Genomic DNA, 17169 nt, shown 5'->3' on the forward strand with positions numbered 1-17169 from the left:
AATGATGATTTAACACACTCCACTTTTTCTCTTTTTCTTGTTTTATTTCGAAAGTGACGACGACGGAAGAGTGTGTAATCTTTAGTACATGACAGTAATGTTAATTGCTCTTGACTTGAACATTGTGCAACGCGACGGACGGTAAAAAATTAAGATAAATGTTTTGGAATTATTAAGCTCGTTAGGCTTTAGAATTATGAAACTATTAATGAAATCGTTTTCAATTAAAAGTCAAAATACAATACATGTGTACACACATACATACATATTTATGTAAGTATTTACATATATACTATTTGCTTGATTACGTTGCGAATAAGAATGTTTCAATCAAACAAGGTGAGAATACTTAAGCTTAATCATAAACCAGTCAGAATTGCTTACATATATATGTAAGTTTCAACTGTTTGGCTTGAAACTTCGATGGTGGAATAAAAATGAATCCAATAATTTGATAAAGACACAAGTTGATGCAGTAAAGAACTATATTTTATAATTAAATTAAAAAACAAAAACATTATTAACAAAAACATAACAACAAGAATAATATTAATAAACATACCTAAATCAACAATTATGTCGGCTTTGAAATCTTTGATACTACTTATTGAACAATTTACATAAGATTGAAAATTAGTATAAAATAATATTAATATTAAAAAGTAAGATCCTTAATACTAGAAGTAAATATGTACGGGTAGAGTGTTTTAGCAAAATATCGAGACGGTAGAAGAGATCTGGCAAAAGTAGTTATTATGGTGGCTAAGTTTGTGAATAAGATGGCAACAAACTTACATTTATAATTTATTTTTGCTTCACTAATTAATGTTCAGATATTGTACATAATTAAAAACTATGTCTAATCTAATTGTTAAGAAGCAAAAGATTTGAAATGAGAGGGATTGAGATAATATCAGATAATAATTCACATAGAATATAGGTACACATAGTATATATTTGTTTCCTATCTTAAGAACGCACACAAATCAGCATTCCAAAAAATAGCTTGTATGAATTGATGTAAAATGATTTTAATTTCTTAACTTGTTTTTCTGGACACATCTGACTAAAATCCAACTCAACAGTCCGTTGAGAACTAGGGCCTAGTGACTTACAACTCTCAACCATTCATGTGTGCGAGTAATGTTGTCAAGAATGGAGATACATGTACATACTTTTATATGTAAGTAAATCTCTTATCAAATTATTCGGTCAGCTGTAGTGCATAAAAGTTTGTGGAAATTTCCCGAAAAATACATTTTAAAATAATTAGATTACATTACATACCAATTGATATCACATGAAACCAACGTAAAATAGTAAAATATATTCAAAAACTTAATAGTTATAATCTTTTATCTGTTTACTTTACACTTTCGTTTATCTATATGCTTTTATATCTGGTATACTTTATACATACTCGTACATACATCCAACAGTTTGGATCGCGATTTGGGGAGTACGCAAATTTTATCTGAGGAAACAAAAAACAAACACTTGAAAACAGCTGAAAAAAGTGTTGCGAAAGCAACACTCTTTAGACTTTTTGATGGAAGATGGCACTGACGCGAGCGATTATAATTCGTTCCATTTCAAATAAATAAGTACTTTTAAACATTAAATCCGCATCAGCATACTTAAACCACAATCAGAACAAACGATACCCCTCATTGTAGAATAATAGATAATAGAGAATGGACAAGATTCAGCCGATAACCTTAACCAAGGCTAAATAAATTATATGGACAATAAAGAAACAGATGTTGCTTGCTTAAATTGAATTGTGTGAGAGTTATTGCAATTTATTTGACTTTCTGTAGATTTGCGGTTTATGAAGTTTTGTTTCGACATTCAATTTTCACGATGAAGACTTGATCGATGTTAAATTGCGTTCATGGAAAAATATTTTTTTTTTTTTCAAATCTAAATATCTTCAAAACGATTAAGTTTTTTTTTTAATTTAAATGTGTATTGTATCAAAATCTAAATATCTTGAAAATGACTAAGTTTTTTTTTTTAATTTAAGTGTCTATTGCATCAAAATAAAAATACACCTATCACCCTTACGTTTTTTCATATTTTTCGGTGGAAAAAACACACGTTGGTATATAGAATTGTTTTTCTTATCTTCATAACAAGCTTTCAAACTTTGGGCATATTTTATTTTAAACGATTCTTTCAAAGTTACAGCTTTTACAGTTTATATTTGCATAAAGCTAAGTTGTAAGTATTCAACATATATAAAGTTGGGGATGTTTTGCCTACGATAGTTATTAAATCAAACTTCTACAAATTCAGGTGTATATGATAGCAAATCTAATAAATTGTTCCCAATCGGGACAGTCACTTTTTTGAGTTCATTGTATATTGTACAAGATATTTAAAAATTTCGGAATTTGACTGAAAGGGAACTGACGAGTTAGTAAAAATCTCTTAGGATTTAATAAGGGTCACTTAAATTCACTTAGTAACGATTACAAACATTTATTAATATGTAATATACTATATCCGTTTTCAAGACAGACTTTTGACATTTAACGTAACGTTATTCACTTATCTTTTACTGCTTTCACATAGTTGTATTAAATATTTCTAAGTAATGAACAAACAATATAAACAATATCTAACAATATTCATCGTAAAAATGCCAATGATCATAAAATGAAGAACAATAACAATATACCTAACAGGACTGACGCCATAGGACTAACGAAAAAGACGAAATTTGAGATTAAAATCAGGACTAATGTTTTTTTTTTGTATTTTAGAATATCAACAAACTACATTTTAACAAATCAAAGTCTAATATGAATAAATAAAAATAAACTGTAGATTAAAACAAAAAAATGACTCACCATAGGACTGACGTGTTGACTGGCTTAGCACGTGTACAGACAACAAACATAACCCAAACTCTGGTACAGTTATGATGGCCGTCAAATTGTGCGCCCCGTAACTAACTTTATTACCAACATTAAAATTCAAAGTCGGATTTGACGTTGAGTCGGAGATACTCCGCTCGAACTTTAAATTTAAATAATACACAACGGACTGACGAATGAAGCTGAACACAAAATGTCTTTTTTTTTAAATAAAGTGGAGAACACTGCATTATGAAAGGTGTAATATATATTTAACTATATACATCACAGATTGTTATAAATTGATATGTTTTCTAAAATCAACGATAATGTTTAATAGGGTTGTTACATGCCAAAGGACTGACGTTTTAAGAACTAATTGTGTTTTTTTAATAACTTGTATGTATTCAAATTGAAGAACAGAAATTGGATGACTAAATTATTCGCTTTAAAAACGCCTGTTTCTGTAGAGATCGTTTAAAATCGCATAATTTTTTTTAATTATTAAAATTAGTAATACAGCTATAGTTGATTTCATGAGGTGCGTTTCATAGAAGGAAAAAACGATTTCCTTCATCTTATAAACCAAGATATGTTGCAGATTGAAAAGCTTCCTCTTTCGGATTGAAGAAATCATTTTATTTAAAAGAAAAAATAGGTATACAAGAAAACAACCCGCAGCTCTCCGAATTATTTCATGAGTTTGCATGCATCCCTGCTTTAGATTAATGTGTCAAAGGTTGCTACTTTGATAAAAAAAATATGCGTGCATATTAAATCTAATGGCATAAGGCATATTTAAACTTTATTAAACTCAATGAAATCTAAAAATATGTTTTGAATAAATTCATATAAAATGAAATAGTTTTGCTTTATGCATCTGCCAAAAAATGTTCTTTCGAAACCATTTTGTATGGGTTAAGCTCATTGTTACATTTAATAAAATGACTAAAGTTATATCAAAGTTGTTTTTAAATAGTTGACTTTTTGGCTTGATGTGAAGACGTGCACGAAAAAATTTCAAATAAACTTTTGAAATTCAAATTTTAACATACTTTTCTACAACTTACCATTTGAAATTATTCACGACTCGTCACTGGTACCTACTGAGAAAAATGCAGAAACTAGGTTTTCCGTCCAAACGGACTGTTTAAGAATAGCACCAATATGTGAGATTAAAAATATTCCAGCGAAATAAGCTCATCTTCAAAAATCTAAACGATATTTGATTTATTAAATTTGATTGGTGTTTTTTTTTTAAATTAACATTTGTATATATAAAATTGTTCAATTTTTATTAAGAAATATGTTTGGTATGCAGTTGTTCAGTGCTTAATTGGCTAATTACTTCCTGTGAACATTTAAAAACAAAATAAATTTGTGTACGAATATGTTCCTTGTCCTTATATAAGCATTTACTATAATTTATTCTCAATTCCTCATTTCAAACTTTCAATTTCTTAATAATAACACAAGCAAAGCAATCAATCAAAAACGAAATGATTTTTTTGCAATCATTAAGTTTTTCTAAACTTCCTTTGTATGGGACTTCCTTTGTATGGGAGAGTATACATAGTTCAAAAAATACTGAACCACTGAAACAATTTCAACGAAGTTTTTTAAATTATAAAGTATAAATAAGTAACCAAAAACGGCTAATTTAGGGGACAAAATATAGAAAAAGCAGTAAAAAAAAAACATTTAAATTCAATTACAAAATTTCAACATGTCCGTTTTCATGGAAAACATCATATATTTTCAAACTGTCTGCCTGAAAAAATAAGGTATTTAACAAATATTTTTCACTGACCATGACCAAACCAAACAGTTAGCCCCTAAGCCCAATAAAACGGTCAACGTAAAGGGTCAGTGCGTTGCCTCTCTCACGTCACCAAAAAATCAAAATTGTTTCTGTCAACTAGCCGTCAGTAGATAATTCGTTGACAATCACACCAATGACACCCTCCGGTCAATGGTTCCAAAACGCGTTGACGGGTAATATGAGTCAAATTGACTTAGACTCGAAAAACATTGACGATTGACACGATTTGACGGTATTTTTAATTCATTTTAGTACAATATAATCATATTTTTTGGTGGTTTTTAAATTTGCTTCTATTGAAATACAAATCTTTACTGTAGGAAAATTCTGTTTTATGTACTAATGATGTTTGTTCTAGTAAAGAAGAAAAAATACTATCGAAAAGCCTTAAAATAAAATTAAGAATTTGTCGTATTAAATAAGAATTAATAGACTAATAATAAACTTCTACAATAAACCCCCTCCCAAAGGGTTTTCTAATGTTTATGAAAGTTGTTTTGAATGTTTATTATTAACTAGCTGGTTTACCCGACTTCACCCGGGAGGTATTCAACTATTTTATATAAAAAAATTAGGATGAAAAACTACTATTTTCTTATATTGTACCTTTTTTATTTAATAATTTTTATAAAGTATCTCTAAACATATTTCTATTATGCTTAAAATACTTTTTTGTAAGCATACAGATTTTTTGCCGAGCTGACAAGGAAGCAAGCAACATAAAATTGTCCGTGGGTAAAACAGGGATTTGTGATATAAATGCCTGCAACCCTCAGTGTCCATACCTTATTGATAGACATAGCAAAACAAAGCTTTATAGGGCATTCGTTAGTAATCATCAGTATCCTGAGAATGAAAACGCTTTGGCCTTGAGCTGAACCGGAAAGAATTTTAGCTTCAATCGCTTTCCCCTGCATAGTTCCGTAATCTAGTACCATTGCATAATTTCGGTGCATTTAATTCCTCATAAGTATTATTGGAGCCGCAATTTTCAAGTCTAGTTTATGCCAAGGAAGTTCTAATGTATTCAAAGAGTTCAAAAATTCGATTGGAATATCAATAGCATCATCTTGATCAGTCAGATTATCAATAGAAAGATAAGTTTGTTACGCTAGTAACAAATTTGGTTCTATTAGTACTTCACCATCATTATTTAAAATATTTCCATTTCCTATATCCAAAAGAGTTCTTGAAAATTGTGCTGCATTACTATCACCACCCAAATGTACGCGCATATTTGTGGTCAATCTTTAAAGTTTGACAGAAGTCCACAGAAACGACGATTTTATACCTCTTGGCACACCTGCAAACAGTATCACAACACCTCTCATCGGACGTTACTCAGTTCTAAAATTCCTAAGTGTACGGTCCAGAGCTTCAGGCTGGTCGCGGCATTATTAATTAAACTTCACTTCACTTTTAATTAAACTTCACTTCACTTCAATCCATTTCTTAATTATTTATTTAATAGAAATAGTTTTAATATTGATTTCTTACAAATATCAAATTGTCGTCCATACGTCATTACATAGCTCTCATTTTACGTCAATTACATAGCTGTCATTTGCGTTTTGTTATTCCAAGTCTGATTCTTTTTTGTTATACCACGTTTTATAGTGACTGACGTTTCATGTCACACGGGAACGCTGTCGAACGGGATAAAAAGTATCCTATGTCCGTCTCCTGGCTCTAAGCTACCTCCCTACCAATTTTCAGACAAATCTGTTCTGCCGTTCTTGAGTTATAAGTGGTGTAACTAACACGACTTTCTTTTATATGTATAGATTGTTCGGAAATTCCTATTTTATTCGAGCTATTATTCCTTATTAAAAAAACAATTGTAAACATAAACATATTGCGATATAGACAGATCCTTTGGGAAATTTGAGACAACCCTTTTATCTGTAAATTTTTAAAAATATTTGTTCCTTCTTTTCTCTCTTTTGCCAATCGCTCTTCAATTGTTATGGTTCTAAAAACAATTATTACAAAAATAATGGAAAAACAGAACAAAAACAAATAAAACGTATCTGTATTTTAAAATAATTAATAATAATTTCCATATTATACATTTCTATAAAATTGCATTAAAAATATGCGTTGACCCGCTGTTAAATTCTGCCTTGTGAATTACGCCCATAGTCATTGTTATGAATAACTGTCCCAAAAACCATTATCATGCCATAGCGTGTTTGATTTGCAATTTGGTAAAAATGTAATATAATGCAAAGTAAAATTGTAAAATTTTGCATAGAGAAAAGGGCTACATAAGGAAATCCTGAACTTCAATTACTTCTTATGCTTAATTGTTTTTTTTTTTTTGACTTTATTTGTCACTTGTTAATAACGATGCTCTCAGTCTCTTTACCAATTTTCATCGATGCGCAAATTGTTTCGAGGTAAAATGTCTATTTTGACTGCACTTTATGTACACTTAGGACATGTAGTACCGATCTTCATCCCACCGGCAGCGCACGCGTCGTGAGAGTCTTGTCCCCATTGTACCCAGTTGTCTACCTTTGTTCATATTTGTTGTCTGTTAAAATAAAAAATAAAACATTATAATAACCCAATCAATAAAAAAATACAAAAAAAAACAATTAACAGTCCAGCCCATATGTTTTTTCTTCAATTATTATATCAAAATCAGATAATAAAAAAGAGGCTGGGATGCGACCCACACTGATAACTTCCCATCCCGTCTATCGATTTGTATTGCTTAAAAGTTTGTACATATATGTACTCGTATCAATTTTTACCAAATTTTGCGTACTATTTTTTGTAGATTTTATTTTTTATGAAAAAAACGGACTGTTGGATTTTTATATACAAATTACTGAATATTAAAAACAATATTTTCTGTGAAATAAAATAAGTTTGAAGAAAATATTTTTAATTTTGAACCGAAAGTAAATTTTTACCAAGTTTTAGTATTGTTTTTTTTTAGAGTTTTATTTTTTGTAAAAAAACTGTCAATTCGATTTTTCTCAAAATTTGTCCTAATGTTGAAAACAATATTTCTTATAAGAAAACATTAGTTAGAAGGTATTATCTCAAAGTTTTTAAAAGATATTTGAGTTGAAAATCATTTCTTACCAACTTTTGTACATTTTTTTTTGGTTTTTAATTTTTTGTAAAAAACTGTCAATTCGATTTTTCTCAAAATTTTACTGAATGTTGACAGCAATATTTTTTATAAGATAAAATAAGATTGAAGCCCAAATTGTTTTGGAGATAAAATCATATTTTAGTCTTAAAATTTTGGAGGTGACACATTTTTTTTTTCAGTTTTTTCGATTTATAAAAAAAAACCTTAAATGGAATTTTTCCACAAAATATTTTTGTTTGGTATCACATTACAATTTATTATATACAATTTAAATCAAGTCTCTAGCCTCTCTAGGGTTAACCAAAATGTTCACCTCTTTTTCAAACTGCTATGGTAAAAAAAACCACACACGCAATTGTCTTGAGAGCCCTTTCTGCATCTTTCTGCCTTATTATCTGTATAACAAAATTTATTTGAAATCGATATCTCTTCTGGTTCTTGAGCTATGGAGGACGAAAAAAACGTCGCATACGTACGTACACTCGTACGCACAGACATCTTTCTAAAAATCTTTTATTTCCACTCTAGGGACCTTGAAACGTCGAGAAATGTCAAAATTTTCAATTTGACAAATCGGACCCATTACAATAACATATTCATATGGGAAGTTAATAAATCCCGCACCGCGCCGTTTCAACAAATTCTTTCAAGTGCAGTGTCCAAAGCCAAACAACAAATTCATAGGCAATTAACAAATTGGCAAAAGTTATATGGCTGAAACACATACACGCTTCAGCTTCGGCTTCGTCTGCGTTACGTTAGGTCTGCTTCGAGGTTGCTTTGAATGACATTTCTATTATTTCATCCCTCCAAAGAGCAAATATTTTGTTTGTTGACATTTTTTTACAGCTGATGAGCTGTCAGACAAAGCAAGTGTTCAGATAATTGAACTAGAGCTTCAGTTTGGAGTCACATTACGTTACATTACGTTCTTTTCCTTACGATTGTCAAACAAAACGTGAGGTCGAAGCTTCATTGTGATAGCATGCATTGAATTCCTATGGATGAACTCGTAAACGTCAGGCGAAGCTGAAGCTGAAGCGTGTTTGTGATTCAGCCAATAATGATAACACAGTGCAATGGGTAATCCCTTCTCTCCCTTCCCTCTATCCCTCATAGTCAAATTATCTCAATCGATGTAGACATTGCGTATGGTTCTTTTATAGCTATACAGTGTATACATCGATTGAGTTGATGTGTTTTTGGATAGATTAGTATATAAGATATCTACTTAACCAGGGGCGGATCAGTATGCAGATTTTCAGTAAGGCATAACACTAGTGGAAATCTGCAATTGAAAAGTTCAAATTGGAATCTAGATAAAATATATATAAAATTGTCCGAATTGTGTTTAATTAGTTTTGAAAATTAGAAGTCTATATCACTGTTCAGGCCGTACAGCTCGTCATTTTGGAAAACTTCAACGAATATTTGAGCTCAAGATTGGGCTACGTCTGATCCATAATGGGGATCATATGTTAGAAATCATATTTAAATTATCTTTCGAATTGAGTAAATTGTATGTATGTACATTTAAAAAAATCTTCAATGTTCTATGCATCTAAAAAACACCCTCTATAAATGCGTATCACATTAACTTTTGAAGTTGGAATGAAAATAGTTTTCTTCTTATGTAATAACTTCAAATTTTTATTTACTATATTAAGAACTTCAGAATTCAAATTATCAATGACGAATTTTAACTGTAGATAATTTAACTGGAGCATTCAGAAGTTGGGAATTTAAATTAACATCAAACTTTAGTATTTCTTCTCTAAAAAGCCTTTATGAACGTTTTATTTGCCTAAGATACATAATTACTCCCTGTCACGGAATCATTGTATAAATTAAATGTTCCTTAAATATTTTCTTAAAAAAAAAATATCTTTATTTTTCGAGATTCAAACTTAAACTAAACTACAATTGAATTCTTAATTCAGGTGAGTGTCCGGTGCATATCCGCTGTTGCCGACGCTAGGTCAGTAGAATTGATGACGCTCGTGTGAAGCGTTGATCTAGTTAGTTTCCCATACTTCCAAGCTTGTATTTCAACTCATAATTGTATTCTTCGAGTTGAGCTTTCCAGCGTTTTAGTTTTGTGTTTTTATTTTTACTACTGAGTGCGTAAGTTAGCGGCTGGTGATCTGTAAAGATTATTACTTTCGCAGAACCGTACAGGTAATTTCTTAATGAATTCAAAGCCCACACGATAGCGAGCATTTCCTTCTCATTTCTGGCATAGCTTTCTTCATTTTTTTCAAAGTCCTATATATAAAGGTGATTGGTCTATTTTTTTGGGTCAGCACAGCACCTATTACGTAATCTGAGGCGTCAGTTGTAAGTTCGAGGGGTAAACTGAAATCGGGGTAACCTAAAATGATGTCTTCTGATATTAAAGATCTCTTGATTTTATTAAAGGCTTCATAGTACCTACTCTTCATTTAGATGTATTGGTTTTTACTTGATATAATTTTGGACACGCGTCCATCCTCCCCTCTTAAAATGGTTGTCAGGGGCTTTGCGATTTTCGCATACTCTTTGACAAAACGACGGTAATAATCTGACATGCCAAGGAAGAATCTCAATTCCTTTAGAGTCCTTGGAGGTGGAAAGTTTTTGATTGCGCTTACTTTTTCCGGATGGGTCTTAATAACTTTAGAAGAAACAACAAAACCCAAAAATTCTAGTTCTTCTTTAAAGAACTCACACTTATCGATTTAAACTTTCATATTTGCTTCACTAAGTATTTAAAGGAAACGATTTTAATTCAGGCATAAGGAAAAATTGTATCTTAATGTCGTTAAGGCCGAAAAGGTTCAAAAATGTGTGTTGCGTAATTTTAACATTTCTTCCTATATAGTTCGCATAGAAATTTGTCTCATTAGTTTGAGGGTTTGGTACCAAACAAGGTTGAATATAGTTCTTATTTGACCAGGTATCTATTAAAATTTTGAGAATAGTTCCACTCTTAGTTTTACACTCGAAATATGGATGAGAGGAACAGCTCAATCTTAAAAATGGATATCACTAAATTTTAATGATTGCTGGTTGTATGAATCGTCTGTATCTTGTTGTGGAAAAGTTTCAGAATAATCTTGTGGATAATGTTCTAAGTATTCTTGCAAAGTTTGATCGTGACATTGATCTTCGTTTTGAATAGTTTGTTCGTATTGTTGTTCCTCAGTTGCGGATCAGCTGGAGAGATGGTTCACATGAAAATTTCTTTGTAATTTATTGGGATGTATTTGTTGAGAAGGGAGATTCTTTGGTCTTCTAGGAGCTGATGGCCTGTTCATATAATTAACATTATTTGTTTTAATAGCGGAAGTAACCATTGGTTCGGGCTGTTGGTATTTGGTATTGTTAGGAACTTGTGGACGATAAAAGGGTTGTTGAACTTGAGGACGATAAAGGATTGTTGGATAATTTTATGTGGTAAATTCGGTCTTAGTTGAGTGTATTGAGGATAGTTAGCATGGAGAGGATTTAATTTGGGTTGGTAATTATTGAATGGGATATTACCTTGATAAAGAATTGGCATTTGTCCCCTAGATAGTGTTTGAGGTGGAAAAGATGAAATTGGGAGAGGAACAGGTTGCATTTTTCTAACATAATTATTTGTAGCAGCAGCATATTGCTGCCGAAAGGTTTGATTCTCAAGTTTCATACAAAGATGAAGGGCTTGAGGTAGATCAGAGGGCTCTCGAATGCCCAGGAGTCTAGGTAGGTCTCCTTTAAGGCCTCGAATAGAGGTATCGAGTGCCTTTTCTCTGTATGAATGGATTCAAAGATTAAGTGCTTCTCCACTACTTCCATAGCAGATATTTTATTTAATATCAGTGAAAGGTGTTCACACACTGAATGATAGAATTCTTTTACAGATTTATTGAATTGTACCAATGATGTCATTTTGTACCAAGCGTTCCTAGATCTCTCTTGTCTGCATAGTGCAGGGTCAAGCATCTTGAGATATTGTTCCAATTCAATGGAGTATTGTATGACTCTAGTGTATGGTCGGCATGACCAATGATTTTGTTTCGAATGACATTAATAATACCGAAGTATTTGGGAGATCCTCTTAGGAGTATGTACATTTTGAGCACCCTTTCTACGCTTTTTCGCCATGAACTGAATTCTACAGGTTGCCCTGAGAACTCGCGTAGGCTTCGTACTATCGAAGATTGTCCATTTCACCAAAGCAGGTGTAGCAACACCTGGTTGTTGTGGTTGATCATTCGGAGGAGCCATGATTAGGATTATTTAAAAATGTTCACTTGATATAACTTTCACCAGAACAGTTAAGGATTAATTAAATTTTTTTTATATTAATTGCTTTTTTGTTTGTTTGTTGTTTTTTGGATTCACTTAATTTCTTAAATAGTAGTATAGCAATTTGATTTTGGATTCACTTAATTTCTTATAATAATTTGCTTTTGGATTCACTTAATTTTTTATAAAAAATAGTAGTATAAAAATTAAAATAGTTTCTTAAATACTAAGTCGTACTCTAATAGAACCAGGAACGTTATAACTCCCGCTGGTGTGAAGAACATTCGTCCTGTTTGCACTGCTGTACTGCTTTGCTGCTATACTAGGTTATTTTTTACCACACTCCTTCGGCGTGAGCCTCAGTGTTTCTATCGGCGAGGTACTTAACGTCGTCTTACGCTAGCACTTAATGTCGTCTTATGCGACCCACACTTAGTAGGGCGCCAATTAAATTTTCCTTAAATATTTTCTTTTATAAAATATACATTTTTATTTTTCGAGATTCAAACTTAAACTGAGCGTTAACTTATATAACTACTAAATTTGATAATATATTTATAAAAACGTAGTACCCGTTGCATGATGGTTAGTGCGTTGGACTGTCATGCAAGGGGTCTTGGGTTCAATCCCTGCCTGCACCACCTTAATTTAAAAAAAAAATTTCGCGGGTACTGCCTCTTGCGAGGAATTGACAAATCCTTCAAGAGTAATTCTTGTCATGAAAAAGTGCTTTCTCAAACTAGCAGTTCGGATTCGGCATTAAACTGTAGGTCCCTTCCATTCCTGACAACTGTACTCGCACACAGGAATGATTGAGAGTTGTAAGTCACTAGGCCCTGGTTCACAACGGCCTGTTGCGCCACCCCATTTGATTTTTTTTGATTTATAAAAACAAAACTAATAAACAAACTAGTCAAATCATTCATAAAATACCACTTTGTCTAACGTAATTTTATATCATTCTGCAAGGCCGAATGATATGACAAGGAATGTGTTTTCCCGTATACACTATAAATATTGTTTCTATAGTGTCAAATTCATCTGATTTCATATGCATATTTATCTAATAAAAGATGATTTTTCAGCTCTTATCTTTTCGGATACATCGGTTTAAACAGCTGACGCACGTTTCGTGTTTTGTTTAATTGCCAAACACCTTTTGTTTGCTCTATAATTACAAACTTGCTTGCAAATGATTCAGTTTTATTATCAAAATGCGTGCTCTGTTAAGAAAGCTCATCGCGCAGTTCTTAGATTTTATGGTCAGTTAAGTAAATATGATCAGCGTACGTAAATAAGCAGAATTATTGATTTTGGAGTGAATATCAGAGAAAAACATTGCAGAAGCTACCAATCCATCCAGAAAGTCACAGTTTAATGCGGTTTATGGGCTGGTGTCACCATTGGACCGTACTTTTTCAAAGATGATGCGACTCGTAACGTAACTGTGAATGGTGAGCGCTACCGTGAGATGATATCTAATTTTTTTTTGGCCAAAATGCGAGAGCTTGACTTGCATGACATGTTGTTTCAACAAGACGGTGCCACATGCCACACAGCACGGCCAACAATGGACTTATTGAGAGGCGAGTTCGATGAACATTTTATTTTACGTTTGGGACCGGTCAATTGGCCGTCTTGATCGTGCGATTTAACGCCTTTAGACTATTTTTTGTATTGCTATATGTTAAATCTCATGTCTATACAGACAAGCCCGCTTCTATAGACGCATTGTTGGAAAGAGTATGCCAAAATTTTACTAAGCGGATGGACCATTTGTGGCGCAGTCAAGGTCAACATTTGCATGAAATAATCTTCAAAAATTAAATTATATGGACCTTACTATCGATTTGAAAAACCTTCCAATAGCTTTTAAAAAATTACCCTTTATATAACTAACACAAGCATCGTTTGAAGACAATTACCAAAATCAAGCATTAGAAAGTGATACTTAAGATGAAATGGAATGTAACATTTTCACTACCACAGTTTCGGATCAAGTCCATTGGACCCTGAATGTACCCTTAGAATGTGTATGTAAGTACGGCAAGAGTTTAGAAGACGCCGAGCGATGGGGCGGACGCGACGGTGCGGCTTGCTTAGCTTTTGTATCGTATTATTTATGTTTGTTATGTTGTATCTTTTATCAAATTCAATTGGAAAATATTTATTGCAATTGTGGCACGAAACATAAAATAGTCTCAGCCATATAATTAAGACCCTATAAGTAAGCAAAATAGGCAGCTTTATAGGCAGTCAAATGCAATATTCAATGGGTATTTTTTGTATTGAATAATGATTAAATGCTAGAACGACAATTTAAACTCCACAAGGGGTTGTTTAGGAAAATCTAAGCTTTGTCTGCTGATAGTGTAATGTTGTTGCGCTTCCAGTGACTAATTCAAGCAATAAACTTAAATAAGCGACATATTGCTGAAATGTGCCGGTAGGAGGTCAGATTCACCATTCTAGCGGATAAAAGTTTCGAAGTGATATTTGATGTGGCCCTTGGATGATAGCAGAGTGAAGACGTTTCTTGTTTATTTTTATTTTGATATTAAAAGAGCAATATATTTTTTTTGAAAATGAAAAATTGCTTTCTTTAAGTAATAAATTTTAAATATACTTAATTTAATTGTGTAACGTGTTGTTTTTACTTGCGACATATATCTAGGAACTATATGGCAAGTTTTGCATTCGTGCAAAATTTCGAACTCGAGATTTTAATCAAACATGATATTACGATGGTAGAGAAGTCGAAAAAAGTGGGTCCCGCGATTCCGTCCGGTCGATTTTGTCTGTCTGTCCACGCTCCTACAGCCTAAACCGTTGGGTCGATGGAGTCCAAACTTGGAAGTTAAGGTTTGGGGCAGATTCGCGTTAGGCGTTTTTTCCATTTTTTTTTAAAAATCAAAACTAACAGTGGCCCCCATACAATTTTTTTGGTCAAAAACCGAAAATTCAAATTTTCTCAAAAACAAACCGATAGATTTTTTTTAAATTTTCTCTAAAATTTTATTTTTTAACTTGGCTTCTTTTTATAAGAAAATCATATTTTTGTATTGCTCAGGAAAGGTACCGCTCATAGAACCGTTATTTTGTTTTTTAATTTTCTCAGCAACTTATGAACTGTTTTAAATAATTTTTTTTCTGAATAAGCTCCTATATCGCCTTAACAATATTTGATGAACAAAAATGCAATTTTTAATTGTTTGGATTTTTTAAAAAATATTGAATTTTTATTTTTCAAAACTCTATATCTCAAAAACGGGTCAACAATTTTTTACGAAATTCAAACTTAAGACGTATATTTACAATCGCTAAACAACTGCATACCAAAAATATTTTTAGAACAAAATTGGAAAATTTTATATATAAAAAATTAATTTAAAAAAAACCGCTCTAACGATTTTCAAAATAAAAATTTGAAAAATCAACGCTTTTTTTATTTATAAAATGGCATTTAAATTTTTGAAGACAAACTTATTTTTCAGGTAAAATTTTGAATCTTAAAATATTATTTTTTAAATTATTTTAACTGTGCATGAGCCCGAAACAGCGCATTATTTTGGCAAAATTGTAATTACATTCCTATCTTTCATCCAAATTAATGCATTTGGTACACATTTATATGATATATTTAATCAACAATTTATTTTGAAGAGTCTATCAAGAAGTATTATCTTGGTAACTTTGTATACCTACCTATGTGTTTTTAAAATATTATTCTTTACGAATAAGGTTGTTTCACACATGATTTACTGGCCTTCGCCTATATAAAAAAATAAGTACCTACTTAGTACCTACAAGTTAAAGAAACTGGCCAGAGAGAGTATTTTCTATTAGAATCACTTTTTCAACGCATACATATTGTACCAACCTATTTATAAAGGTATTACGTACAACTTCTACAACTACTGCTTACGTGTCACTTCTTAACTAAAATCAAAAACGCACAAGAGCCTGACTGTAAACAACACATGAACAGCAATTTCTTGTACTTGTTCGTATGCTTGTTTTTTAAAACTTTAGTGAAAAAATAGACTGAACGTAATAACTCCATATGTTTGCGCTGAAAACTTAAGAAGGAATGTAGTATGTACCTTCTAGCCACCAATAACATTCCTTCATCATAAACATGAACTTATCTATCTATCTGCATAAAGCTAAGCACCCCAAGTGAACTATTCTATGGTCGTTTTAGACATCTACCTGCTACCTAACTACACAACCAATAGGCGATCGCCTTACAATTTAAACATTCATGGTCTGCCTCTTTCTTATCTTATTTATTTTCCATCCTGGTTCTTCTAATATGAAATTACAATAAAGCTATCTAAAGGAAAAAAGCTTTTAAGGAACAAGTTGAATCTATATGAATCGCATTGTAGCTTTATAGATAATAGAAACCATTTTTCATATACAAAGATCGCACACAAGTAAAAGCAGACTTAGGAATGTAAATAAAAACAAATATCGGTGAAAGATCCTAAACAGCTGACTTAAGCATTCAAAAGTTTGTTTCATCCCCTTATTAGATACAATATTAAGCCATTTTGTTTGTTATATAAAGTTTTGATATAAATAAAACAAAAACAAATTCATCAACCTTCAAATGGAAGCTCTTTATGTGAAAACATATACGAGGATAGACTCAAATAAAATGAAGGAAATTGTGTAGACTTTTTGGGTGGAAAATTAATTATCTCCCTTATTCTGCTGCTTATGCGAATGGAAACAATATTTTTCTCTCGCTCCCTCTGAATTTCTCCACTTTCGATACTAACGCCACGCCCGCCATCGACTCGGCATCTGGTCGCCCTAAAAGTTTCTGCTCATGAGAGTACTATGGTTCTCAAATACAAAGATCGTGCGGTTTTTTTTTGAAAAACTAAATGGCATTTATATCTTTGAAGACAAACTTATTTTACAGGTATATTTTTAAATCTTATATAAGTACTTTTTTAAACAGACTCTTAGCATACAGGAGCAAGTTCGTGCGACCCAGTCGTGCATTTTATTTTTTTTTAGAATGAATTTAAAGTTCAAAACCTCCTTTGTATACCATAGTCCCAATTACATAACTATATACGTGCAAGTTCAAAGCC

General features: G+C 31.8%; 1 protein-coding gene across 4 annotated transcripts in view; it reads left to right on the forward strand.

Annotated features, from left to right (window-relative positions):
• LOC129938363 (cGMP-dependent protein kinase, isozyme 1) overlaps positions 1-17169 on the forward strand; it is a 47824-nt gene that overhangs the window by 23447 nt on the left and 7208 nt on the right. Inside the window, exon 1 of one of the 4 annotated variants that reach the window (XM_056045863.1) lies at positions 231-339. The exons of the other annotated variants lie outside the window; for them this stretch is intronic. Coding sequence (XP_055901838.1) covers positions 246-339 — 94 coding nt within the window. The 5' untranslated portion in view covers positions 231-245. Of the gene's footprint in view, positions 1-230; positions 340-17169 lie in introns of those variants that run through there. 4 annotated transcript variants of the gene reach the window in all.

Source organism: Eupeodes corollae, chromosome 1 (assembly GCF_945859685.1).
Source record: "Eupeodes corollae chromosome 1, idEupCoro1.1, whole genome shotgun sequence".
NCBI lineage: Eukaryota > Metazoa > Arthropoda > Insecta > Diptera > Syrphidae > Eupeodes > Eupeodes corollae.